At 34.5% G+C, this 25,954-nt stretch overlaps 2 protein-coding genes and 1 pseudogene across 2 annotated transcripts; all 3 read left to right on the forward strand.

The window, feature by feature from the left end:
* The first annotated feature begins 1,205 nt into the window (after positions 1-1,205).
* On the forward strand, positions 1,206-2,186 carry LOC140332671 (olfactory receptor 4E2-like). Its single transcript, XM_072413863.1, has one exon. The coding sequence runs from the start codon at positions 1,206-1,208 to the stop codon at positions 2,184-2,186; it is 981 nt and encodes a 326-aa protein (XP_072269964.1).
* A 4,492-nt stretch (positions 2,187-6,678) lies between these two features.
* On the forward strand, positions 6,679-7,650 carry LOC140332672 (olfactory receptor 4E1-like; annotated as a pseudogene).
* A 7,059-nt stretch (positions 7,651-14,709) lies between these two features.
* On the forward strand, positions 14,710-24,370 carry LOC140333504 (T cell receptor alpha chain MC.7.G5-like). The gene is made up of 6 exons (XM_072415188.1): positions 14,710-15,190; positions 18,522-18,580; positions 18,954-19,235; positions 20,045-20,104; positions 21,697-21,801; positions 23,227-24,370. The coding sequence occupies exons 1-6, from the start codon at positions 14,832-14,834 to the stop codon at positions 23,250-23,252; spliced, it is 891 nt and encodes a 296-aa protein (XP_072271289.1). The 5' UTR covers positions 14,710-14,831; the 3' UTR covers positions 23,253-24,370.
* Positions 24,371-25,954: the final 1,584 nt, after the last annotated feature.

Here is a 25,954-nt window from a genome sequence, read left to right on the forward strand (position 1 = left end):
AGGGAAATCGTTTTACTTACTAGAAAAGTTTACTTACTAGAATAATTTGATTGGTATACATTCAGTACGTTAAACCAACTTTTATGTCCAAAATATTTATCATCATTTTCTGATGTTTAAGTTGCAATTTATTACTATTATTCCTATTGTTAAGCATTCCCATAAGTAAAATATTGGTTCCACAATTGTTCTTTATTTAGCAGATAGCATTTTTTTTTAAATTAAAACTATATTATAATTAGTTCAATTAGTTAAATAAATTATTTCTTTTTATAAGTATTTCAAGGGAATTTCTCCCATTACCCAGGACACAAGACAGAACATGATATAAATATGAGATTAGGCAAATCATTAGACAAAGTTGTGCTTGCCTATGTCACTCATGAATATACCCCACCAGTGTTTATTTAACTGTGTGCATCTCTTCATAAAGTAAAAGGTGTTTTTTTATTTTTAATATAGTCTCTTTTGTCCAATGCATTAACGACTACATTTTTTTTCTATTTTAGAAAAGTTAACAGAAAATTAGGCATGTGTTTCAGAAAAACAATATTTCTAAATGTACTGATTTACCAGCAACCAGAGAATATATTACACATATAAGGTACGTTACATACAGTAAAACAATAGTCAAATCAAAATTGATTTACTAATGGTAGAAAGTTCCTATATTCTAGTGACACTTTGTATACTTTAAATACCTAGTCATGTGAAAAGAAATTAGAAAATATAAACTTCCGATAAACTGGGCTATTGAATTGGACACAGGAGTGATTGAACATTACCCTCCATCAATAAATCAGCCACATGATTGTGTTATATATATATATTTGGGAACATTTTAAAACAAAGATTATTATTCAAGTGCAGTAACCGATAACAAACAATAGAATATCCCTTTATTGTACATCTAAGGGAAAAAATAATTCAAATGATTGGCCATAAATCATGTTCCGGATATTTAATTTTTGTTAAATATTATTTTGTGACATTGAATTTTTCCTATAAGTTATACAAATATTAAAATAAATTACAAATTAGTTATTAGTTACATTAGTTATATTAGTTACATAATTTCTCATTACACATATATATTTATTGCAATATATATTTTCTAACTTACATCTGTTTAGAGTCTGTTCTTGTTCCCTAACTGATTTCTGTTTTGTGTTTTCATCTAGAAGAATATGAGAAGACAGAAGAATATGGATATCCAAAATCAAAGCTTGGTAACAGAGTTTATTCTTATTGGTCTCTCGCATTCACATGAATTTCAGGTTATTTTCTTTGTCTTGTTTCTATCCCTGTATTTGATGACATTATCAGGGAACCTTCTCATCATCACAGCAGTTTATGTTGATCCAAGTCTGCACTCTCCTATGTATTTTTTTCTCAGCAACTTGTCTTTCTTGGATATATGTTACTCTACTGTCACCATCCCAAAGATGCTTGCTAATATCCTATCAAATCAAAAAACTATTTCATTTAACCAGTGTATATCCCAGCTGTTCTTTCTTCATTTATTTGGAGGCACGGAGTGCTTCCTTTTGACTGTTATGGCATATGATCGCTATGTGGCTATCTGTAATCCACTAAGATATCATGTTGTTATGAGCTTTAAATGTTGCTGTTGGCTGGTGGCATCCACTTGGCTTGGTGGTTTCTCACATTCCTTCACCCAAGCTTTTCTCACCTACCAGCTGCCATTCTGTGGTCCAAACAAGATTAATCACTTCTTCTGTGATGTCCACCCACTAGCTGTACTGGCCTGTTCAGACACTTTCTTTATTGATATGTTTATTATAGGCAACAGTGGAATGATTTCACTTAGTTGTTTTGTAGTGCTTTTGTTGTCCTACTTTGTAATCATAACCACAATCTTAAAGATCCATTCATCAGAAGGGAGACGTAAAGCATTCTCCACATGTGCTGCTCACCTCCTGGTTGTTATCTTCTTCTTTGGACCGTGTGTTTTCATCTATCTGAGGCCACCAGTAAACTATGCAGCGGATAAATTGGTTTCTGTGCTGTATACAGTACTGACCCCTCTACTAAATCCTATAATCTACACACTTAGAAACCAGGAGGTCAAAAATGCTATCATGAAATCTTTTAAAAACAAGTTTTCCCCACAAGATCTAAAGCAAAGAAATTTGACACATACTACAGAAATAAATCACACATAAGGGATTTTATTTATTTCTATGCAAGTGCAGCTTGGTAAAATATATTTAAAGCTCAGTTTTGGTTGTATTTTATACTTTATAAATTCACAGCGTGTTGCACAGTGGTGTTATTCTCCCAGTGGCGATGGGTTGTTTTTCATAATGCAGAAAGGGGCACTGAATCTCCCCTAAAGGGGGGGGGGGGGTACCAGACATGACAGGATGCCTTCTGGGTTGAATGAAGTTGGGTGTGTTATTCTGGAAGATATAGTCTATAGGTGGATTTTGCAGGAAAGCCCCAACAGATTCAATATCTGAATATCTGCCTAATTTTCTCACATGCCCAATTGCAGTGTAAAACTATGTTTTAGGGTACAGGAGCAAATAAATGTTGTACTACATTCATGCATGTAACAGTAATAGTTTGTAAATACTATTAAAAACAAGAAAAAAAAAGAGGTAGAAGTTTAGTTCTGTATAGGCATTCTTTGTCTAGGAATGGGGTGTAATCCTTCAATTGTACGTCTTGTGAGTGTGAACAACACCCTTTTAACCATTAAAGACTTTCCTCGCTGGGAGTTGCTGATGGATACATAAGAGGCTCATTGCAACTAGTGTCTTCTTGAGTTCTGTGTCCTGCTTTAATATTAGAAGAATTTGTTGTCTTTACTCCACTAAAAGGGTGCCAGTTGCCTGGATATTGGAGTATTTACCTTGAACATAGACAGTTAGCCCTTTGATGTATTAGGGTTACATAACCATAGGCTTACTGATTCTATACCTGTTCTGTTATTCTTAACTTGTTCCACTTCTGACAATGGCCCTGATTTATAAAAGCTCTCCTAGGCTGGAGAGAATACACTTTCATCAGTGAAGCTGGGTGGTCCACCAAACCTGGAATGGATCTGGTTCAGGATTCAAAACATTTGCTAGCAAATAGCAGATGATTTTTAAAATTCCATTCCATGTTTTCTGGACCACCCAGCTTCACTTCTGAAAGTGTATTCTCTTCAGCCTTGGAGAACTTTCATAAATCAGGGCCAATGTCCGCAAGAACAGCAGGGTGGCCTGTGTTTAGCAGTGAGCTTATCAAATGCAATGTTGCTATTAAGTCCCAAGAATATTACTGTTACTGTTGCTTCATCTCAGTTCAACATCTTTATGTTACTTATGTACTGTGGGAATATATATATATATATATATATATATATATAGATGTTTTTTTTTCCCACTCTCTGTGCATGCTTTTCCATGGTCCATGGAGGTGTTGACATTGGCGCTTGGTGACATTAGGCTAGGGGATTACTTTTCTCCTTCCACTGCCTCTTTGGTGAGCATAGGTATGCTATTGAAAGGGATAGCTTTGTCAATGATGTAGACATGGAGCTCCCTCATGGGGCCTCTTTATGTTTTTTTCTTGAAATGTTTTTTGGAGCTAGTAGTGCTCGTGGGTGGGGGTGTCCCTTTTACTTTTATTGGGCAGTCATCCATAGTTATCTTTGGCCCTCTTTTATGTGTCCTTTACCTCTTAGCATAGCGTGGGTGTCTAACAGCCTGCTCAGGTGCTTTTTGGCCCTTTTTGTCTCTTAACCTTCTCTATTCTCCTTTTCTGTAGAGTGCAGCTTTCCCTTAAGTGTCATTATTGCTACTAATTTATTATCTGTTTTTAGTTCTGATATGCCTCCCACAGCCAATACATTTCCAGTGCCTTTAGTTTGTCACAATTTTGGGTCCTGAGGTATGGGTCTGTTCTTCCAAACATGTTTTGATATTTTGTTTTTTAATATTTCTCCCCTCCTTCTGCCCCAGTCCTCCTTTTCTGGTGGAGCCTGCCTCACCAGATTCCATTTAATGTAGTGATTCCTACTTTTTGTTGCCATCATGGAGTATATTCTGGGTCTTAACTTTACTTTAAAATTCACTAAAACTGTCCACTATTTTAAATATATCTGGGCTGATGTGTTTGACTACAGGAGACCCACTTTTTTGAGACTTTGTTTCCTAAATTTGTGTGTCCACATTATCCACAGGCCTTCGGCTATTAGAACTTTAAAGCAGAGAAGTGTTTTAATAGCATTTCATGAGAAAAAAAATCAGGAGAACACAATGGTTTACAGTAATTATGAATGCCACATGCCTGATTTCAAAGTCCAATATTTTACATAAAAAATGGATGTTACATATAGGCATAAAAATATTGAAATACACTGGTACAAAGTTCTGATGAACTGACAAGTTTTTTTATAGATGTAGTCTGTCTTATTAAAGACTTAGCTTTAAGTACTTTTTTATATTTTCTTTCCTCTAAAGCCTCATCTTTCCCTTTCTCCTCTCCATTTCTTTCCAATTTGGGTCAATATTTTGCTTTTTGAGTTTTATCTCCTATAATTTCCCCTGGAACCCATTGACACATATCAGAACTGTCAAATAATCTTCTACCCTTGATGGTTGATCTGTTTTGTCTTTTTTATAATACATCATTTTGCTGGTTATATAAGGGGTCTTCAAAAAATTTCTGCACTTTAATATTTTCATTGGAAATGGTGAAGGCGAGAGGAGTAGCATTTGGTCATGTCTGAGAGTGTCTTGTGACTAGGAAAAATACATTGCAAATTATGGACCACATAAAAAAGTGATTTACTTTGTTTTTTTAAAATTCTTAATAAATAGAGTTTAAAAAGTGAGGAAACTGTTTAAATCTCTTTGTATATCTCTTTGATTGTACGCTCTTCGGGGCAGGGTCCTCTCCTCCTCCTGTGTTACTGTCTGTTTCTGTCTGTCATTTGCAATCCCTATTTATTGTACAGAGCTGTGTGATATGCTGGCACTATATAAATCCTGTTTAGGAACCCTTGTAGTATTATAGTATTTAATAGAGTTTGCCACGAATGTTAATTTGGAAAACTTTAACAAACATTTATTGGGCAACTGGACATTTAATCCGTGGGTTTGAAAGTAAAGATAAACTCAGTACTGGGTTGCCATTGGAACAGGAACAAAGAAAAAGCTTTACCTTATTTAGAAGAAATCTCCATTCACTACTTGCTTTATCTACAGGACAGGAAGGTCAGGGTCCGAAAAACTAGCCAATGGAGTACTCTATCTAAAAGTAAAGATGACAAAAAGTTTTAGCTTTGGACATACTTTATACAAGGAACTGTTTGCTTTTTATTTTTTCAAATACAAGAATAATGTTGTAGGTAATTAACTTAATTAAATAAGAAATTTCTTTTGACTAACACTCCAAGGGAATTTCTCAACTGAATACAACACAAGGGATGATATAAATATCAAACAAAGTAAATCATTACACAAAATGATGCTTGCCTGTTTTACCAATACACATATTTACCAGTGGTTTTCATACTGATAGTGTGTTTCTTTTGAAGTACAAGGTGCTTTTATATCTGTAATAGCTGTATTTTAAGTGCTTTATTGTTGTTTTATTGTGAATTTCACTATTAAAATGGAATTTTATTTCACATCTTTAGTAGGATTTAATATAATCAATCTCCCTAGATAATAAAAATTGAACCAATAAATATGTTATAAGGAACACAATATATTTAAATGTACTGTTGTAAACTAAACAAGATAAAATATTACACACACTGGATATATTGTATACAGGCTAATTTTATTGTTCCATAATTATAGATTTATGCATTTTGTAGTATTAAGAAATAAATAAAGTATAACTTGCAAATGACATATGTTACACAAACAGCATTATTAGACAATACATTATTCCCAAAAACTTAGCAGTATAATGGCTTTATTACAAACCATAACACACCCCTGTAGCTTCAGACCCTATGGATAAAATCATTTGCAAAGTCTACAGGAATTGCAGCTCCAATTTCCATTAGCAGTAGGGACATTGCAGCCTGATCATCTGCTAATGTAAACTGAAAAAAACTGATTGAAACCAACGTTAGAGACTCTGTAAACATGAATTACTGATCAGTGCCTGTAGACACACAGGTGAGGGTATGTTTTTAAAATATATAGGATATATTTATGAAATGATTAAAAAAATGTATATATTTTGTGTCTAGAAGCTGGGTACAAATGTACTCTGAATGTAAAAAAATCCCTCAATGTGTTTTTTGATCCAGTAATCTTACTCTTCAGCAAACAAACTGGCAATTGAATTGGCAGTATTATTAGCAAAACAAACTTTGCTGAAATGCATAATGCTGTAAATCTAGCAAATAATTTTTTCCATGTTAAAAGAATGAAAGGTGACTTTATTGGTCATTGTTTTTGATTGTAGTAGAAAAGAATGGTCAGAACATTAAATGTCATCTGGCAAGGTTGTCTGGATTACAAAACTGACAACAGAATTAATAATATTATTATTTTGCAGGTAAAACAGATTACCTGTGCATTTACTTGTCTGCCTAGAATTACATTTTAAATATTTTTAAATGTTTCTACTGTACTAAATTTGTTCTTTTGCAGATATACTTATTGTACATAATTTCCTATATACCTGTAAGGCTGAGGGAACATGGATCTTCAAAATCAAAGCTCAGTCAAAGAGTTTACCCTTAGCGGACTCTCCCATTTACATGAGTTTCAGGTAGTTTTCTTTGTCTTGTTTCTAGCCCTGTATTTGATGACATTATCAGGGAACCTTCTCATCATCACAGCAGTCAATGCTGATTCACGTTTGCATTCCCCCATGTATTTTTTTCTCAGTAACTTGTCTTTTTTGGATATGTGTTACTCAACCGTCACCATCCCAAAGATGCTGGCTAATGTCATATCAAGTCAAAAGACTATTTCATTTAACCAATGAATATCCCAGTTGTTCTTCCTTCATTTATTTGGAGGCACGGAGTGTTTCCTTCTGACTGTTATGGCGTATGACCGCTATGTGGCTATCTGTAATCCACTAAGATATCACATTGTCATGAATCACAAATGTTGCTGTTGGCTGGTGGCATCCACTTGGATCGGAGGCTTCATGCATTCCTTCACCCAAGCTTTTCTCACCTACCAGCTGCCATTCTGTGGTCCAAACAAGATTAATCACTTCTTCTGTGATGTCCAACCATTAGCTGTACTGGCCTGTTCAGACACTTTCTTTATTGACATGTTTATTATAGGCAACAGTGGAATGATTTCACTTAGTTGTTTTGTAGTGCTCTTGTTCTCATACCTTGGAATCATAACCACAATCTTAAAGATCCATTCATCAGAAGGGAGACGTAAAGCATTCTCCACATGTGCTGCTCACCTCCTGGTTATTACATTTTTTCTTGGACCATCTGTATTCATCTATTTAAGGCCACCAGTCAACTATCCAGCAGACAAGTTGGTTTCTGTCCTGTATACAGTACTGACCCCTTTACTAAATCCTATTATCTACACACTTAGAAACCAAGAAGTTAAATTTGCCATCAGGAAATCTTTTGGAAACAAACTTTCCCCACAAAATCCAAATCAAAAAGACGTAAGCAACAATATAAAAGAATAAAACAAAGGCATTAAAAAGGGAATCAACTTTTTTCTACAGAGTTTAAAAAGTACATGACATTTTCTTTTACATGACTTCATATCCCAAGTCCGCTCAGGAAAAAATATGCTTTTAGGACTTTTTTTTTTTTGGACACTTGACTTATAAACATTATAAAATGGTGTATTTAACAAAATAGCACACATTGTTATAATCTATAGCAGACATTCAGAATATATTTTTTCTGATATCATGACAGTGCTGAATAATTTAACTTTAAAAAGCCCAAATTAAAAAAATATATTTGACTTTTATGCCAACACATTCTCTCCTTGCCCACTGTAAAGTTCCATGCTATTCCTTATTCTGTAGCACCCACTGTCTGAGTATCAGATATTTCTCACAGCTCTCTAACAAATCGACAGTTAGGACAGGTACAAGGAGATCTGAGACAGGACTGAACTGTTTAAAACAAATGTTTCAGTTTTTCATTTTTAGAATGGGTTTGATAAAAAGACGTATTTGGCTTATAAAGAGGTACAAACTTATTACTGCTATATAGAACCTTTTAGGTTAGGTTAGGACCTTTTTACTAAGATTGGGCCTAATTTTGAGATTTATTAGACAAATGTAAAATAAAGGGTATGCAACTATATAACAAAAAATTAGGAGAGGGACATTTCTTTGGGGAAAGTAAAGTATTTTAGTTTCCTGAGAAACACAGGAAACACAACATGCTGAGAACAGTATATTGTGGGCAATTATGGTTCAAAGTTAAAAAGTATTCTTGCCATAAAGTGTAACATTTTATAATCTAAAAACAATAAGGGATTTTGTATTGCCAGGAGCTTTGCTGTTAACTTTTCAGACTCTCGACGTAAACTCTAGAAAAGAAAAAACTGAAAATGACATCTTCACAACAAGTTGGGTTCTGCAAACACAGTGACTAAGAAAGGAAGCAGAGTCATCCAATTACACAAGTCTGCCGCCTGATCATTACCATGGTGCAGAGAGTGAAGTAGAAGTGTAGGATTTGTTGTAGCGATTACCTGCATACTTCATGGTGTATAAACTAGGATTGGTTGGGTGGGGGAGGATATTGGATTGTTCATGTTGCAGCATATTTTATGAATGACATGGATATTAGGAAATTAAATTTAAGTGCAGAAATAAATATTTTTCTGATTACAAGGATACTGAGTAGCTAACTATGTGTCATACACATAGTTAGCTACTCAGCACTTAGACACATGTCATATGTGTCTAAGTGCATACATCTCTTGATGTATGAATAAAGGTAGAGATGAGGTTCAGGTTTGCCAATATTGTGTGTTAGAGGTGAGTCACATAGGTTTATTTGTAGTCATGGTAAATTTATGTACAGGTTAGTTCTGCATTATATGTACTGCATTATATCACACCTTCATGACCCACCCTTATCCCTATACACTAGGTAACCTTGTTATTCTTGACTACAAATGTCCTGCTGCTAGATATATTTACACTGCTTTATCCTGTGCAGTATCTTAATTCTTACAGCAAGGACTCAGAAAAGCCTTACTTGTCTTTTTGTGTAAAATTGTACTTCTGGCCAACTTTACACTGCTTTTGTATCTACTGTGTCTTAACTCTGGCACTAAAATATCTGCATGTACTCCCTTAAAAATTTCTAAATTCTTAATGAAATGTGTCAGAAATTGGCCAGTGGCAGGACAATTTTTGCATCAGCATGATTCTGGACAGCTTCATTGACCAGTTAACTCTGGAGAGGATACATTTTCATCAGTGAAGCTGGGTGATCCAGCAAACTTAGAATGGATCTGGTCCAGGATTCCAAACATTTGCTAGCAAATGCCTTCAAAGAAATCTATTCCAGGTTTTCTGGATCACCCAGCTTCACTGATGAAAGTCTATCCTCTCCAGCCTTGGAGAGCTTTATTAAACGAAATTGGCCAGTGGCAGGAGAATTTTTGCATCAGCATGAATCCAGACAGCCCCATTGGCACATTGGCCAAATACTTTCTGTTGGTTAAAATAAAAGAGTTTAGTATCTTTTGTGTAGTTATGCCACTTAAACTTTTAAATTTATCTCTATGTTGTGGAGAGTAGATATAAAATTTTCCATAATTTGGATTACTGGTACAGTACATAGCCATCAACTAATAAGACTGTTGAAGCTTGTTTTAATTTAGAAAAAATTACATAAATCAGGAGTTATTGCTTTTATTAATTCTTTGTTATGGGGATCAGATATAAGAGAAAGAAAAGCATCAGGAACATTTCCTAACTGGATACTTGTCAATTTGTTAAATATTGATTTTACTCTGGACAAGAAATTTCAAAGTATTGGCTAGTCCCAGGAAATAAGCATAGGACCCAGTTCTTTTTCCTAACATTTGATCCTATTAAAATGCAATTGAATAGTATCGTTTAAAATCACAGAGACTCTCACTATTGGTTGTAATACTTATTATTCCCCACAATGTGGCCCTGACAAATCTTAAAATAAATATGGATATAAGTCTACAGATTTATTATACCATTTGACTCTGATATAAAACATAAAAAATATATGTTCTTATGTTAAAAAAGTATTTTGGCAAAAGGTAGATTGAAATATGTACATGCTTTGTTTCAGCTCAGAAATAAAATAATGGAGGTTTTCATATTTGTATTATTTACTATTAGGTGGAAGTGTCCTCATTTGAACCACTAGGTGATGCTGTTGTTTAAACAAAGTTATTAGAATTTATTTCCTTAAAAGACAGCTAAAACATAATGGAGACTGTCATTGCTGACCTTCAGAATATGCACACTGTCTGGCTATCTCTGACTCAATATTTATGTCATTTACCTTGGCAAAGTTCCAGTGCCTCCTAATCTATGTCACTGTTCCAAGCCAGTAATGTAGCAATTATTAAGCAATTTGATCATTATAACCAGCAGAGAGCAGAAGAAGGTCAGCAATGTTGGGCTCTACATTACCTTTTAATTTAGCTTAAAGTGAACCATTTCCAAAGACAAAATACATTTCAACATTACTGGATAAATTATGTTTTGTTACATCTTACTCACTGCTCTGCGCTCATTCATGGTCCAAACAAGGATGGCATGACATTTTGGTGACAATTAGTATTTTGGCATATGACATCATTAGACATTTATCAGAAAACAAAATGTCAGAATAATGAATCAGAATGATGAAAATCCTTTTTGTGTCCCAAAGAAACATGGTTGTCCATATATAATTACTAAATGCATAAAAACTGTTTTTAATTTTAATTCATTTAGATTATTAGAATACAAGATTATTTGGAAGATATTTTCATATCTAAAACAATTTTGAAGCAGTTGATTAGATTTATATTTGTTTAAGTCTTTGGATGAAATTTAGAACAAAGTATTTATGTTTTGCATTTTTTAGGCTTTTAGGAAAAATGAAGCCTTTTGTGACACCATACTACTTATATTTTGTGTAAACACAAATGAATTAATACAAACACTGTAATTCATTTCCATGATAGATTCTTCCCCAGTCTTGCTGAGATCTAACTTGGACCATTTGCCCAGGGCTGACCAAGGATTGGGGTTGTTAGCTCATTCCCTAGTTCTTTGTTAGGGTTCCCTGTGTTCTCTATTCTAGTAACCTCACATGAATATATGGAATTAAATGTAAAGCTAAACAATAAACTTATGTTATATTCTTCCTTGTTATCTGGTGAATAAGCCATTTATATCTGTTTAATAAATGCACATAATATCTGTTGATCGTGTCAGAAAATTGATGTTGCATTGTGTCCTCTGCTTAGTACTTATATTATTTAGTAAGATAAATACCTACCAAAAGAAATTGTGGGCTTAACCATTCACTTTTTACATAATGATTTCTGCTGGTCCATACTACTGCCACTCACCACTACAATGGATTGCAGCGATTTATGCAGCTATATCACTACTGGTATTACTGGTATCACTTGCGTCTATTGACCAGCGGCCTCTCTGCCTATGCATGGCCACGCATTGGACGTAAGTAATGCCGGGAATTGTAGTAGCAGCATCACTCACATCCATGGAACAGCTCTCTGCCTATGCATGGCCCAGCATTGGAGTTTATACTGACAGGTAAGCTCATTATAAAACCTTAACAGAAATAATTAGGAATTGCATGTAGTAATTCATTTGGTTTCACATTGCATTCTCTGACAAAGTAAAACAATCTAAATAAGAAGAAACAAGAACACATGGGAAGAGCATGCAGTAATATGCAGTGGATAGATCTAAATTTGTTCCTCGGCACAGTAACCCTATTGCCACCCAATGCCCGATTCATCAATAAAATCCGCGCTCGCTGGAAGCGCGAAAGTACGCGCGGCCATCGATCGCGGATTACCGCGGTCCGGCCCTATTGCTTATTATTGTGAAGGCAGGAATCCGGCTGGCAGTGAGGCGAGTGTACGAGCACACTCGAGTCCGGACCGCGGTAAACCGCGATCGATGGCCGCGTGTACTTTCGCGCTTCCAGCGAGCGCGGATTTTATTGATGAATCAGGGGCATTATCTTACAACTTCATGCAGATGAATGACAGCAAAGCAAGAACAAGGCACTGTCATGCAATCCTATATCTAGGAGCACCTGTGCTTGCATTTATTTACTACCGGCATTATTATAATAATACAATACAATTCGTGCCACAAGATCCAGGTACATCAGTCTGCAAGAACCGGAAGGCAACTGTAAATTCAGTGCAAAGACAACACCATCCACCTCCATTTTAAATATCGCCAATCTGGGTCTGACAGACAGGGCATTGTAATATTGTACAGTTGGTGATGCTCACACTGGAACTATGCATTGTGAGACTGTGCAAATACATTAGTGTTGGCGTTTGAATTTGGGTTGTCCTTATATTTGACCCAAATATATCTGTTTGGATTCAGATAGACCCGACCTAAAAAAAACAAGATTCGATAGCAAAAAAAATGTGTCAAAAAAACTAAAATTAATGTTAAATTAATTTGAGTGTTTATGTTTACCTATTTTTTTTTACAGGTTATCCTACAATGACATGGGATATCTCTTACTCTGTAACACACTTTCCAGCACAGTAATATTATGATACCTTTGTTACATTTTTCTTTTATTCTTTTTACTGTGCTGGAAAGTGTGTTACAGAGTAAGAGATACTTGAGGGGCATCTTCTCAAGGATTGCAGCCGAGTCTGCAATCATTGAGAAGAGTGTGCAATCCCTGGGGCACTACAGGGTAATTAACCTGTAGTGCCCCAGGGATCGTAGTGGAACTGCAGAGTTTATCTGCAGTTCAGTTCAGTTCAGTTCCCACGGTCACATGACCGTGGGAACTTTGCTGTCACAGCTGTGACTTCAGGCGATCCCCGGGCACTGGAGGTTGAATGGGGACATCACATCTAGTGCCCTGTGTTCTTGGATAGAGAAACTCTATCCAAGAACTTATACAACTAGTAAAGGGCTGCAAGAGCAATCTGATTACCCTTGCAGCCCTTAATAGTCCCAAAAAATAACCCAAATTCTCCCACCATTGACTTCAACGGTGTTCAAATTCGGCATTCGATCACCTGAACAACATCTCACTATTCAATAAAATAGCTGTCGAATCGAATAGTGTGATATATTTAACCCACACTAGAATACATCACTTGGCCTTTAAGATTACATTGTTCATTTCACACCCAAAATCAATAAATATATGAAACTCAATATGGCTTTCTAATGGTAATTTGATTTCAGGGAGCTGGTAACGTGTTTCCTATGTATTAAAGGAGTCCATACAACATATAAAAGCTGGGTTAGGTTTTATATAGCACCAACATATTTTGCAGTGCTGTTCAGCTAGCTGCCCTACATCTGCTCCACATCTACACTAAGAAAAAAGTACTGTGGTACTTTTATTATTTATAATTAAATAAATTGTTTGCTGCTGGAATATTTATTTTTTTTTAGCACATTTTAGACCTGAGGGTTGTTTGAGACCCTGAAAACCCTACATTTTTGATGGCTTTAAAGCAGCCTTTCTTGACCCTTTATACATGGGGGAACTCTTGAAATAACTTTTATGTCTTTAGGGAACCCACGCTACATTAACAAAATGAGTATTGGTGTCAGCTAACCAGATCTGAGAAATTGCTCATTGCTCAAAGAACCTCTGGAGGAACATCAGCAAATGGATGAAGAATAAAATATATGCAGAAGGGTTGAAGCCTCCGCTTATATATGACAGGTTTATCTTGTTGGCTATGATGAGCATATCTTCCTCCTGGGATGGTAACGGGGTGATGAACTTGCCAATATTGAGTATGAGGTAGCTAGTGTCTGGTGGTGTTGGGGGGCATGAATATGTATGGCACTAAGGATTACTGCAATATTAAAAGGGAATGTGTGGGAAACCAACATTGGGTTTACTTACCATTCACTTTTGGATCAAGTCCTCCTGGTGCTGACCACCATATATTAAAAAATTGGTGATCCCCAGACACCTTACAAGAAAAATATTTTTTGAGAAGCGTTTTCCCTTTTCTGGGAATATTATTACATTTTCTTAACAAGCATAACTGAATATACGGAAAGATCTCTTAGTTTGCTTATTTTGCAAACCACCACCAAGAGGTTCCTAAACAGAAATATGAGAAATGTTTGTTATACACATGTGAGGATTTAGTATATTATGGTTGGTTTGCTAGAGGAGTACAGCATGTTCAGTTTGCAAAGTATATTTTCCCATTAGCACAATTTTTAAACAAAATAAAAATGAATTTTACTTTTAGTAAATCAAACTTATATTGCGTTCTTTTCTACCATTCTCCATTGATACATTTGAAGTAATGAGCTCTAAATATCTATAGATCTATTTATAAATTAGCTATGCCTTAGATTGAATGTAATCTGTTTTTTGTGTTTTTGATCTAAGTCCGTTGTATTGTTCTGTGGATGGTGTTAAACGCTGTTCTCCAACATCTATTTAATTCTAGTACCTAAATAATGAAGTTACCTATAGTGTTAACAGCCTGTACAGAAAAACCTTTTAACCCCTCCCAGATCAGCAGCATAACGTTATTTTCTGGGTGTGGTACATATAGTGGTTAAAAGCACAAAGCTCTGTATGCCGAAAAACATCTGCAGGAAGAATATCTAAAAACTCTCTGCTGCAGTGAAGACGTTTAAGGGCTATGATGGCTCTGAAATTCTACATATCCTTATTTTCAGCTTTTATTGCTGTGTTTTTATTTTCAGCTTTTGTGGTAGGCAATGATGTGACCCAAAATGAGCGTAGAATGACAATTCAGGAAGGCACTACAGTAACCTTGAACTGTAGTTATACATCTACTAAATATGTCTTGATCTGGTATTTACAGAAGTCTGATGAGTCTCTCAGATTCCTTCTGCATGATGAGTCTAAAAAAAATGATCTGGATGTGGAATACCGGGAGCGATTCTTTGCTTTTCATGACCCAGAGAAGAAGATCTTTCAGCTAACAATAAAAAACATTCAGTGGTCAGACACAGGGGCTTATTACTGTGCTCGTGAGCATGGCACTATGTGTAGAACACAGTCTGCAGCCACACTAGAACTTTCTCCATTGACATAAAACTTGCCCGCCCAAACAAATACACAATACACTTAGGGTCTGGCTGTAGTGTTCACACTACATCCAGACCCTACAAGAGTTGTATATTGATTTAACATGCATTTCTAACATTTTCTGATTTGTCCGTTTAGATAATGATATATTAAACAAATAGAGACATTTCACTTAGCAAAGTAAAACTTTTCTAAGCTTGGTGAATATGATAAACTTCTGGGTGTTTGAAGACTCACCACTGTCATTCACAACATTTATCCTAGTAATCTATCCACCAGAATTTATTAGCAGTGGATTTTGAAATTTAAAGCAACTGAATAAAAAAATATGGATTTTGTATTGGAAATCTCACAAACCCACACATTAAAGTACACAGAGAAACTTCCTTCAATGTCAGTTTTAGAAAATATAGGGCTCTGAACAAATATGAAGTGAGAGCCCCAAACTGCACAGCATTTCAGCTCCCTGCATCTTCTTCTGTCTTCCGTCTTATTCAACCCAGTGGGAATATACCTCTTAGTCTATTCTCATCTCCCTGCATTCTCTGTTTGTATATATATATATATATATATATATATATATATATATATATATATATATATTATGCTGATAGATACTTCTTTTTTTTGCATACTAAAGCTAAAGAAATGTTTCTCTTCTCAAAATTTGAAAAATGAAATAGTCTGAGTGTTAATGTTTCAGTTTATATCAACTTTATTTTTCCAAATAGCTTTTATAAAATTCCAGAATAAAGTCCTAATTAAAAAAAGCCCCACACCTCACAGATGTGCTATGTGGTGCGCCAGTTTTGGTACTCAAAAAAGAGCAAAGAGCACAACAGAACTGAACAAAAGATATGAAAGCTTGGTTGCTTTGGGCAGGGCCAGCCATACTGTGTACACATGTAAGGGCTCTTACATTTTCTGGTACTTTAAATCCACTTTCAACTGTTAACTTTTTATAGACAATATATCATACAGTATATACATGGGTAAAACAGAAAATCTATTTTTAATCATTTTTTTTTATTTCTGTACAAAAACATCATAAACTAATGCACAGTACCTTGATTTGAAGTATAAGTATGAAAACAAATCAATTTTCATTACCAATGCTATTAGTTTATACAAATAATTAATATTTGACCCAACTGTTATAATCTTTTCACTGTTGGCACTAGAAGCAACATGTATAGCCTATGATTTATTAAGAAGGCCAAAGCATATCACAGTGGCTGGCTGAGTAGTGTTTAATGCACATAGTGTGGGGTCAACTTCCTAATATTTACATATATAGAGGCACAATTTGTTTCTTGAGCTTGTTTTGGTTTGCAGCACAAAAACTTTGGAAACTTTGGGAATTTACATCTTAAGCCATTAGACTTCACTAGATTTCATTATAGAATAGAGTTCATTGAAAACTCCAGTTAGAACTAACTATCTGGCTTATTGTTAACACCACTGGTTAAGAGCACTGGTAAAACTTGTAAGGAGATTTGAGGGGAGAAATCTCTGATTTATCAGGAAAACAAAAGTAATACACACCCTGAGTCTTGCACAATGATATCTGTGGAGCTCCATACACATTCTATGATTTCACAATTTCAACAAAGGGTTGTTGGGGACCATGTTTGGTTTAACGATTTGAAATTTAAAACAAAATCAATTGTACTTCATTAGTCAAAGCAGATCAGCATTTTCTTCCTCTTTAAAAAAAAAGTATATTTTAAAAAAAATGGAAGTATTTGAAAACTTTAAGCATTTTTAGGAAACTACAAACATATACTATAAAATAAATATAACTATCTTAGACTTAAGATAACGTGCAGGTTTGGAATGTTTCACAAAAACAGCTGACTAACAAATAAATTACTTCATTTCATATTTCTATCTGGTAAGCATTCAATACTGTTCACTGAGAGGTACATTCCTAGAAATTCTGCCAAGTACTGTATTTTCCGGCCTATAAGATGACTTTTTAACCATGAAAAATATGTGCCAAAGTCTATTGGTTAGAGTGGTCTGCCAATTATTTGGCAGACCACTCTAACCAATCAGTTGGGGGTCGTCTTATACGCCCAGCCGTCCTATACGCCGGAAAATACGGTAAGTCATTTTTATTATTTAAGAACTATTAAAATAATATGTAATAAAACATTATGTGGATGGACATTTTAAATAAATTATTTACTAACACATGCAAATAGACAACATGGATAATACAGTGTAATAAACTATACAAGTATAAGAGGTGTATTAGGAATATCCTTTCCTTATATAATTACAAATACATTATTACAATACAACATAACAGTACCATATACAGTATAAACAATTTATATTTCACTGTATAATTTTGGTGGCAGCTCCCTTACTAAGAGCATTAAGTAATATCTGACATAAACAATTCTTCACAAACACTGCTACATTTAGCATGTTAATGTTAACATATAAATGTAACAAATGTACCCTGCTTTTAAAACAAAAGCAGTAAAAGATTTTATTTTAATCGAAAGCTATAAAATACTATTGTTAAAAATTAGTTTTCTTAGGGCTATGGGTAAAAGGTAGTAGAAAAAAGGATAATTCATCTGTCCATATATTCTTCAGTTGGGATTCATAAAACATACCAATAAATGTTGCAAAGGGTGAATGTATCTAACAAAAACAAATGAAGTAATCTAGAGTATCTTTATGCACAAACAAACTAGGGAAAAAATAGGAATAAAAGCATACGCATATAATACATTTATAATATATTATTACTATAGGAACATTTTAATAAATATTGGGAATTAAGAATAAACTGTTTATAAAAGCATGCATTAATATTCATTTATTCTGAAACATGATATACCAGTTACTTTGCAGCACTGCTTTAGTTACTCATCTGATCACATGCTTTCTGACTTATAACGGTCTTTTCCACATCCAAGATACAGGTGACCACATGAAAGCTGACATGTTTTGTACAGGATAAAACATATTCAGCAATTTGAGTACAACATGCATAAAGGCCTATCTTCTCCACTGGATAAAAAAATACTATTTACAATAAGCATTTTATCAGAGTTGAATATCATTACTGAACCAATATTCCACCACTTTTAAGGTATGGGATTTAGCCTTTAAAAAAAAGACCTTGTGCATGAATAATATTACATAATAGACTTTTTCACGTTGTACAAAACTAGATTTCTTTTGTAGGTCACATCTTGGCTGTATATACTTACATCTCAATGAAAATAAATATTTCTGCAAAGCATTGATTCACTGTGCATGTGGATGCGAGATCTCTGATCTTTGGACAGGGTACCAGACTGACAGTGAAAACAGGTGAGAATACAGATAAGACAGCTAATGATTTATATTGCAATAACAGAATTTAAAAAAGCTTAATATGGTGGTGACTAAATGTCCACTAAGCAAAGAAATATGTGCATTACAAAATATAGAAATACATATATTGCTGTTCTTCACCAGCAATGGTTTAAGTTTCCTGGTATGTTTCATAACTCTTCAAAACATTGATCAAGCAATTGCATTTTGTATTAGGCAATATCAAGCTTTAAATGATTAGAGGTTCATGGAGTGCCAGCCATAGAGATCTGCTTTAAATGATAGGTCGTTAGGCATGTTACTGACATTACTCACTTGTAGTCATTATAAAATAATATGCCTGTTACCCTTCAAATGTTTTCTCTTATAGGAGATAATACTCCCTCTCCACCCTCAGTGTTTGTGCTGCAGTCTAATATAACCGATTCTCCTACAGCCTGCTTTGTGAAAGATTTTTACCCTAAAGATGTTGAGATCTACATGAATACCACTAAACACAGCTCTGGGCCTACAAGGGTCCCCCCAGTTTTGACACGGAAGGGAAAGTACAGCGCTATCCTAATGGCCAATTTGGGAACCAAGAATGTGCAGTGTCAAGCAAAGCACCAAAACATATGGTTGGCAAACAATGATAATAATTTAGAATCAAAAGGTGAGCTTTTATATTTTCCCATGAATGTATTTTTATAACTATATTTTTTGTTTTCGTTCATCCTTGTTTATACATTTTAAAGCTAAACTAAACTAAAAAAGACAACTGTTTATGGGAACTGGTTTACCTGCAACATGATTGTATTTGTACCCAAGTCAAATTTGGATATTGGCATTATTTTCCTTAAAGCATTTTAATAGGGAGCTAATAATCTGAACACTATTAACACTCCTAGTCTTTGGTTAACAATTAATTTAAACTGAAGCTACATACAAGTATACATACATTGCTATACCCTATTGCAGTGTTTTTCAAGCAGGGTTCTGTAGAACCATAGGGTTCCTCGAGCAATGAACAATGTGTGCCTCTCAGGCAGTTTAAGTGACACCAATGATCTATTTGTAAAGCTGATATTCTTCCCGATGGCAAGCAATGTAAGAGGCATTCGTCCTACTGACCACCACACTAATGTACTGTGAATTGTGGATATAATAATTATAGAAGGGGTTTCCTGAGAACCTGAGAGTTATTTCAAGGGTTCCCCTATGTTAGAAAGGTCAATAAACTGTCATCAGCTAAAAGGGTCCCTTTATATCCACACAGACAAACTAAGTTTACTGTGACATACCCCAGTTAAACTTAAATAAAAAAAACCTAATAAACCTAATCTAACCTAATATAACTAGCTAAGTGTTGAATGTCTGCATCCATAAAAACCAGTGTAATGTTCAAATGTAAATGCCTTACAGCTCAAACAGTGCAAAAATAATTTCATGTTTTTCATGCCTAAAATTTTATTGTTAAAACAGAATTACCTATTGATCCGGAAGGTGAAAATATTCAAAAACAAATGGAATGTGAAAAATATGGTTAGTATAAAAAATATTTTAATTTTGACGACAACATTGTTGACTAAATTTGACAAAAGAACCAAAGAATGTCTCCTAAACATCCACCTATGTGCAAGTGATCGTTCAAAATAAATGTTCTATTGAAGCCTGCGTCTTGCACCATTTGTTATATAAACCAATATCTCTTGGAATAACACAATCCTTTCTGTACCTAATGGGAAAATTTACTTATACATTAGAACTTTTTTATATGTGTGACTCCTTAGGGTTTTTTATGGGCTTTGAATGTATTGTGTAAAATTATATATATATATATATATATATATATATATATATATATTGATTACATTGGATGCATAGGACTTTTTGTTTACTCACATACACTAATATATTGTAGTGAGAGAATATATACAGTATATATATATATATATATTTATATACAAATATGTATAGTATTTTTTGATAGTTACAAATTATGTTTTTAATAAAGCCTCAAGGAGACCAATATACCTTTGGGTCAATATGTCTGAAATGTTAGACTGTGATCCACGAAACGCGTAGCACCAATTTACCATCTGCTCTTTTGGCTGCCATTATTAACAGAAAACAATCACTGATGCTCACCAAGAATTATATTTGTGTAAATATGTATCATGTAATATGTAAATATATGAGGGGTTTTTTTTACCATATGTGACCTAAGTTACAATCATGTTTGACCCATGTAATTTACTTTGTGCTATGAAATGTTTTATGCCTGTTTTATGCTATGTTTAATGTTTATGATATAGTTTAATCTTTATGCCAAAAGCATGTTAATGTTATGATCCTGATGATCTAGTTTGGAGTTTGGATGATCTACACAGTTTAACATAATGTAATGTGTATGTAGTAACTCCCATTTCAAAGTGTCCGGAAATACAGTTTGTATTAGTTATATTATATACATTACATTTAATATAATTCTATATTACCTATACTAATTTTGTATGGTGCTATGCATCCACTACAAGTATCCTAAAATGTATTATTTAGGTCAAGTTAAATCCAAAATCTGGTATTAAAGCGTAACTAAACTTGTTGGTGGGTGGTGAGCTTCTGCCATATTCAGCAAGTATACACAGAATACTGGCCGATTATGGCACAAACATACCTGTGTGCAGTTGCCCTGCAGCAATCCGTTGTCCATATTATCAAGAAATGATCAATGCTCAGTGCAACAAAATTGTTAATGGCTAGAACAAAAAAATACAACAATAATTTAACAGTGTAGATTTAATAACAAAAACTTTGAAAACACTAACATGCCTTAAAAACATGGCATAACACAAGTTCAGCTTTGTGACCATGCTTAGTGAACCAACACAATTGAAACATTCTGACTTATGAACTGTAGTCTGTAGGGCTAGTGATCATAGCATTCAGAATTCAACTGACCTGCAGCTGACCCCCTTTTACTGAGGGGTCAATACAGACCCTTTTCTATTCTCTGGAAATTCTACATTAGCATAGAAAATCAAAACTTTGTCTTTCAGACTTGGAGTTAAAATTTAGGAAAATTTTATGGTCATATTTACAAACAAACTAATTCAAATGTTTTTTTTTTCCAGAAAAAATAAATATGCTTTCCTTGACTGTCCTGGGAGTTAGATTGCTGTTCACTAAGGCTGTAGCCCTCAGTTTCATAACGACAGCAAAGTTCTTTCTGAGGGGAGGTAAGGTATAAAGTTTAAAAAACCACAACAAATTAATGAGCTGTCTTGAATATATGTTTATATATTCTATATATAGGCATCTGATATATATATATTTACAGTATATATGTATATATTGACCTTTCAAGATATAAACTGTGCAACTTCATTGCATTAATTAACCTGTGGATGAAAACTCCTTAGTCTCCTTAGGTAATCCACAGTTTTCTTCTTTCCTGTGGAATACAATGTGTTTCCACAATAATTCTCTTCTTGTCTATCTGCCCTTATATGTGTTAAAATGTACCTAAACTCAGAAATTTCACTTTACATAAAAGTGTAGACAACCCTTTAATGTAGGGTAAAAATTCTGTTTTTTTTTTAGTGTAAAAAAAAGGGTGCAGCACCGGCTTCTTATGCGATCGAGAATGAATGGAAGAGCAAAGCCTCCCGGGATACCTATGTCACGCATCCCGAGAGGCTCTTGGGTGCTCCTTCTGCACATGCCCAAGCATCTCGGACATGCACAGAAAAAGCCTTTTCGAGCAAAGAAAAAAAAATGCTGATCTCAAGCATGCGCAGTGAGATTGGCAAGTTTTTTTTCCATCCTGTGTCACCCGATCTTGCGCCTGGGTCGGGTGATGTAGGACAAAGTACCCAGCAATATAGACGAAGATGGCGGCGCCCAAAGTGTCAGCTCCGGGACAGATGTTGGGACAACACAAGACCCGATGCAGGAAATTCCTGGATGGATAGGACTGCCCTGCAGTGTTGAAGGTAAGTTTATTTTTATTTTTTTGCAGTTTTGCAGTTTTCAGTTTAGTTCCTCTTTAAGTTATCCATAATTAGTTTTGCCTAACATTCCAACCTCTTTCTCATGCAAGTTGGTAAATTAGTCTCCTGCACCCCTCGCAACCACTACTGCTACTGCATAATTATGGGTAGCAGGGTATATAGCGCTGCCAATAAAAACCAGTAGGGAGCAAGTATTTATTAATTTTAATACAAACCAATAGGGGGGGGGGGATATTTATTGCTGCAAATAGGGAGGGGGTATAATTTATTATTTAATTCATTATTTTGATGGGGCTTTTATATATTCTATTCTGAAATATTATAATACAACGAAAAATGCACAGAGATATACATTGACTACTTATTAAATATAGAGCCAGCTCTTTCCTAACATTAGTGGGATATGGTATTTTTTATATTTGATATCACATTGTTACTTTTTTTTGTATACATGACTCCTTTTAGAAAATTCTCATGTTTATATATAATAACCCTGGCTCAATACCTGATACTCTTTCATGCCTTCAATTTTTTTGATAACTTAATAGTTATCCCTTGAAGCACCATTGTTCCACATCCCCTATTGTATACTGTTATCAGTACAAAGAACAATATATACATAAGTAACAATTTCTCTTTATTTCACTTTAGATGCTCCCAAGCCAATGAGGAACTAAACAAAAAAGGATGTTTCTCCATCAATGTAATGCAAACTGTATGCATAGCAAATATTGATTGAACAAAGATTTGATAAAAGTTAACAAATTTTGTTGGGAAATGATACAAGGACGAAGCATATTTTTCTAAAAATGCCATGCCAAGCTCATTCTTAGGTAACAGTTTAACCCTTCTATGCCATCACCCAGTAATTTCTTTTTCTTATGCTGCCACTAAATGTTTCTTATTCCTAGCCCGTGCCAACCATATTTGACCCAGAAAGTAATGATTCGGGGCACGGAGAGGACTCCTAACCAGGTGGTTAAATGTTTTCTAATAAGCCACCCCTTTTCATGCAACAAAAAATGTATAATATTTCTGGCCATGGTTTTCAAAAAACATAAATAATCCCTACCCCATGTATCAGTTAGTTAGAATGAGAGCAGATTTACCTTCCACTACTTTCCTTATTATTGTAAAAAAATGACTTGTTACTTATTAATAATAAAACTGTAATTAGTGCAAAGCAAAGACAATCAAGTAAAACATATGTTTTTTGAGAACTCTTTTTGTGTTGTATAAAGTTTTAAAATTAAAATAAATTTCCTGATTGCTATTGCCATTTCCTGATAACCTTTTTAATGTTGATTCTCAATTAAATATCTTGATACGTTTTTTTTAAGTCCGAGATATTATTATTTATTTTATTTGGTTTTGAATAATAACAGCATATACTTTCTGAACAACGTATAGACCTTCCTGTTTTCGGGCTGTTGATGGCCAATGAAGGACTGCAAAGAATGGAAGACTTTAAGTCATGTTTCAAAGTCTGTTTACTATTTGAACTGCATGTTTCAAGTCTTAACCAATGTCTTGTTTGAGCTAGTGGCTGGGGCTCTCACCTTTGCAGTACCTTGGCCTTGGCACTGCATGGAATTATTATGTTGTCCCCATATTTGCCTAGGTTTTCTCTGGGCACTCTGGTTTCCTCCAACATCCCCAAAACATGTTGTTAAGTTAATTAGCTTGCCCTCAAAATGTTATTATAGATATGACTATGAACTTTGTGCTGCATAATATATTGGTGCAATATATGTATATATACAAGTTGATTATAATAATAAAAAAAACAATAATCATAAAAACAGTGGTTTACTCGTAGTGGTTTGCCTTGTAATGGCCTCTCTGTGGAGTCTAACTTTTATTTATGAGAGCTTTATGCTGGAACATATAGCAATTATTAAATTGATGCCCATACCTTTCAATTGGTGCAGGGAGACACCAAAAGTCAAGCACAGCACAATGGCAACTGAAGACCTCCAGTGTATCCCCACACCAAAAAGCAAAGCACTGGAACGACGTTAATCAATTTATGACAAGCTTCTAAACCATAACTTTACTCATTCCTATGACATAATAAAAATACCTATTCTTTTTTCAGAAACTACTGCTTTCTCCATTCTTGCTTAGATGTGAATAATATAGGTGTTGCACCCCATGGCAACTTACAAAGGGATCCCTCAAGTGTATCCAGTGTTTAGATGCAATCATTTGGCTAACGTCTAAAGCTGATTGGGATGTATATTGCCAACCTATTCTGCTTACTTCACAAAACTGTAATGTTCATATGAAACGTTGCACTCAAAATTTACTTTTCAAATAGAGTATTAGGATTAATTAATGAAAAAAGCTGAATTAAACTCCTCGCCAGACACCCTGGGTTTTGCCATCATTTGCGAGTATGTACAACATATTTGAATAATATGCCAGACTTTACCTGTCCACATATATAACAGCCTCAATTGTTGCTTTGATGCCACTCCTGACATCTTCACCCGCTACTCTCACAGGATCAGCATCTTTCTGGCGGGGTTGGGATGACATCATTCCTTTTATGTGCACTGGCGTTTCTTCATCCCGACACAGATTCATGTCCAGGATGTACACTGAACTGTGAATGTCCAACAAAAGACTTTACAGTCTCATCTGTCATTAAAGTAAGTCTGCTTGTCAGGACTTTGGTTAAACAGGCTTTACTGACTAATCATTTTTTTTATCTGGAAAAACATAGATGACATGTACATGAAGATCTTACATGACAGGTGTTCAGCCCTAAACAATACACACAGTATGTCTTTTTGCAGCCCTGTATGAGCTGAAGCTTCTTTGTATTGCAACTCCTACTGTAGACTATTGATACAAGCAATAAACTCATCTTTAGAGAAGGAGGGGGTAAGGGAGAAGAGGAACAAAAGATAACCTAAACATTCCCATGGGATTCTTACAAAACATCCCTATAGTTCTAAAATTTTTGCAAACAGTACAATAGCATATTTTATGTAATTCTGATTAATGTGATAGTTTTAATTAACTTTAACTTTTTTTGTTCAAAATCACAATGGCACACGGTAAATAAGGAAAAAGTTTTCTATCCACACCACAGTGTTTATGCTAATGTTTGGAGAAAGTTTAGTAGCAGATTTTTTATGGAGTGAAATATACACCATACAGAATCTGCAGAAAAGACTTGTGTGATTCTATCATGCAAATCATATCTGGTGTGTTGCTGACCTACAAATTAGTAGATGTTTACTAATAAATTCCATTAGACTGTACAATGTTTCATAATTTTCTTTCCACAAAGAAATCCATTGCTGCTCTCTAATGGGTAAAACTTTGGTGCAAGTACATTGAAGAATTCTGGATATTGGATTAAGATTTC

Source organism: Pyxicephalus adspersus, chromosome 6, assembly GCF_032062135.1.
Source record: "Pyxicephalus adspersus chromosome 6, UCB_Pads_2.0, whole genome shotgun sequence".
NCBI lineage: Eukaryota > Metazoa > Chordata > Amphibia > Anura > Pyxicephalidae > Pyxicephalus > Pyxicephalus adspersus.

Bases quoted from the DNA above. Each gene is read 5' to 3' on its own strand.
- LOC140333504 (XM_072415188.1), top strand. From the start codon at position 14,832: ATGATGGCTCTGAAATTCTACATATCCTTATTTTCAGCTTTTATTGCT. The intron at 18,581-18,953 runs GTGAGAATACAG...TTTCTCTTATAG, and splicing joins CAGACTGACAGTGAAAACAG to GAGATAATACTCCCTCTCCA. The intron at 21,802-23,226 runs GTAAGGTATAAA...ATTTCACTTTAG, and splicing joins AAAGTTCTTTCTGAGGGGAG to ATGCTCCCAAGCCAATGAGG.
- LOC140332671 (XM_072413863.1), top strand. From the start codon at position 1,206: ATGGATATCCAAAATCAAAGCTTGGTAACAGAGTTTATTCTTATTGGT.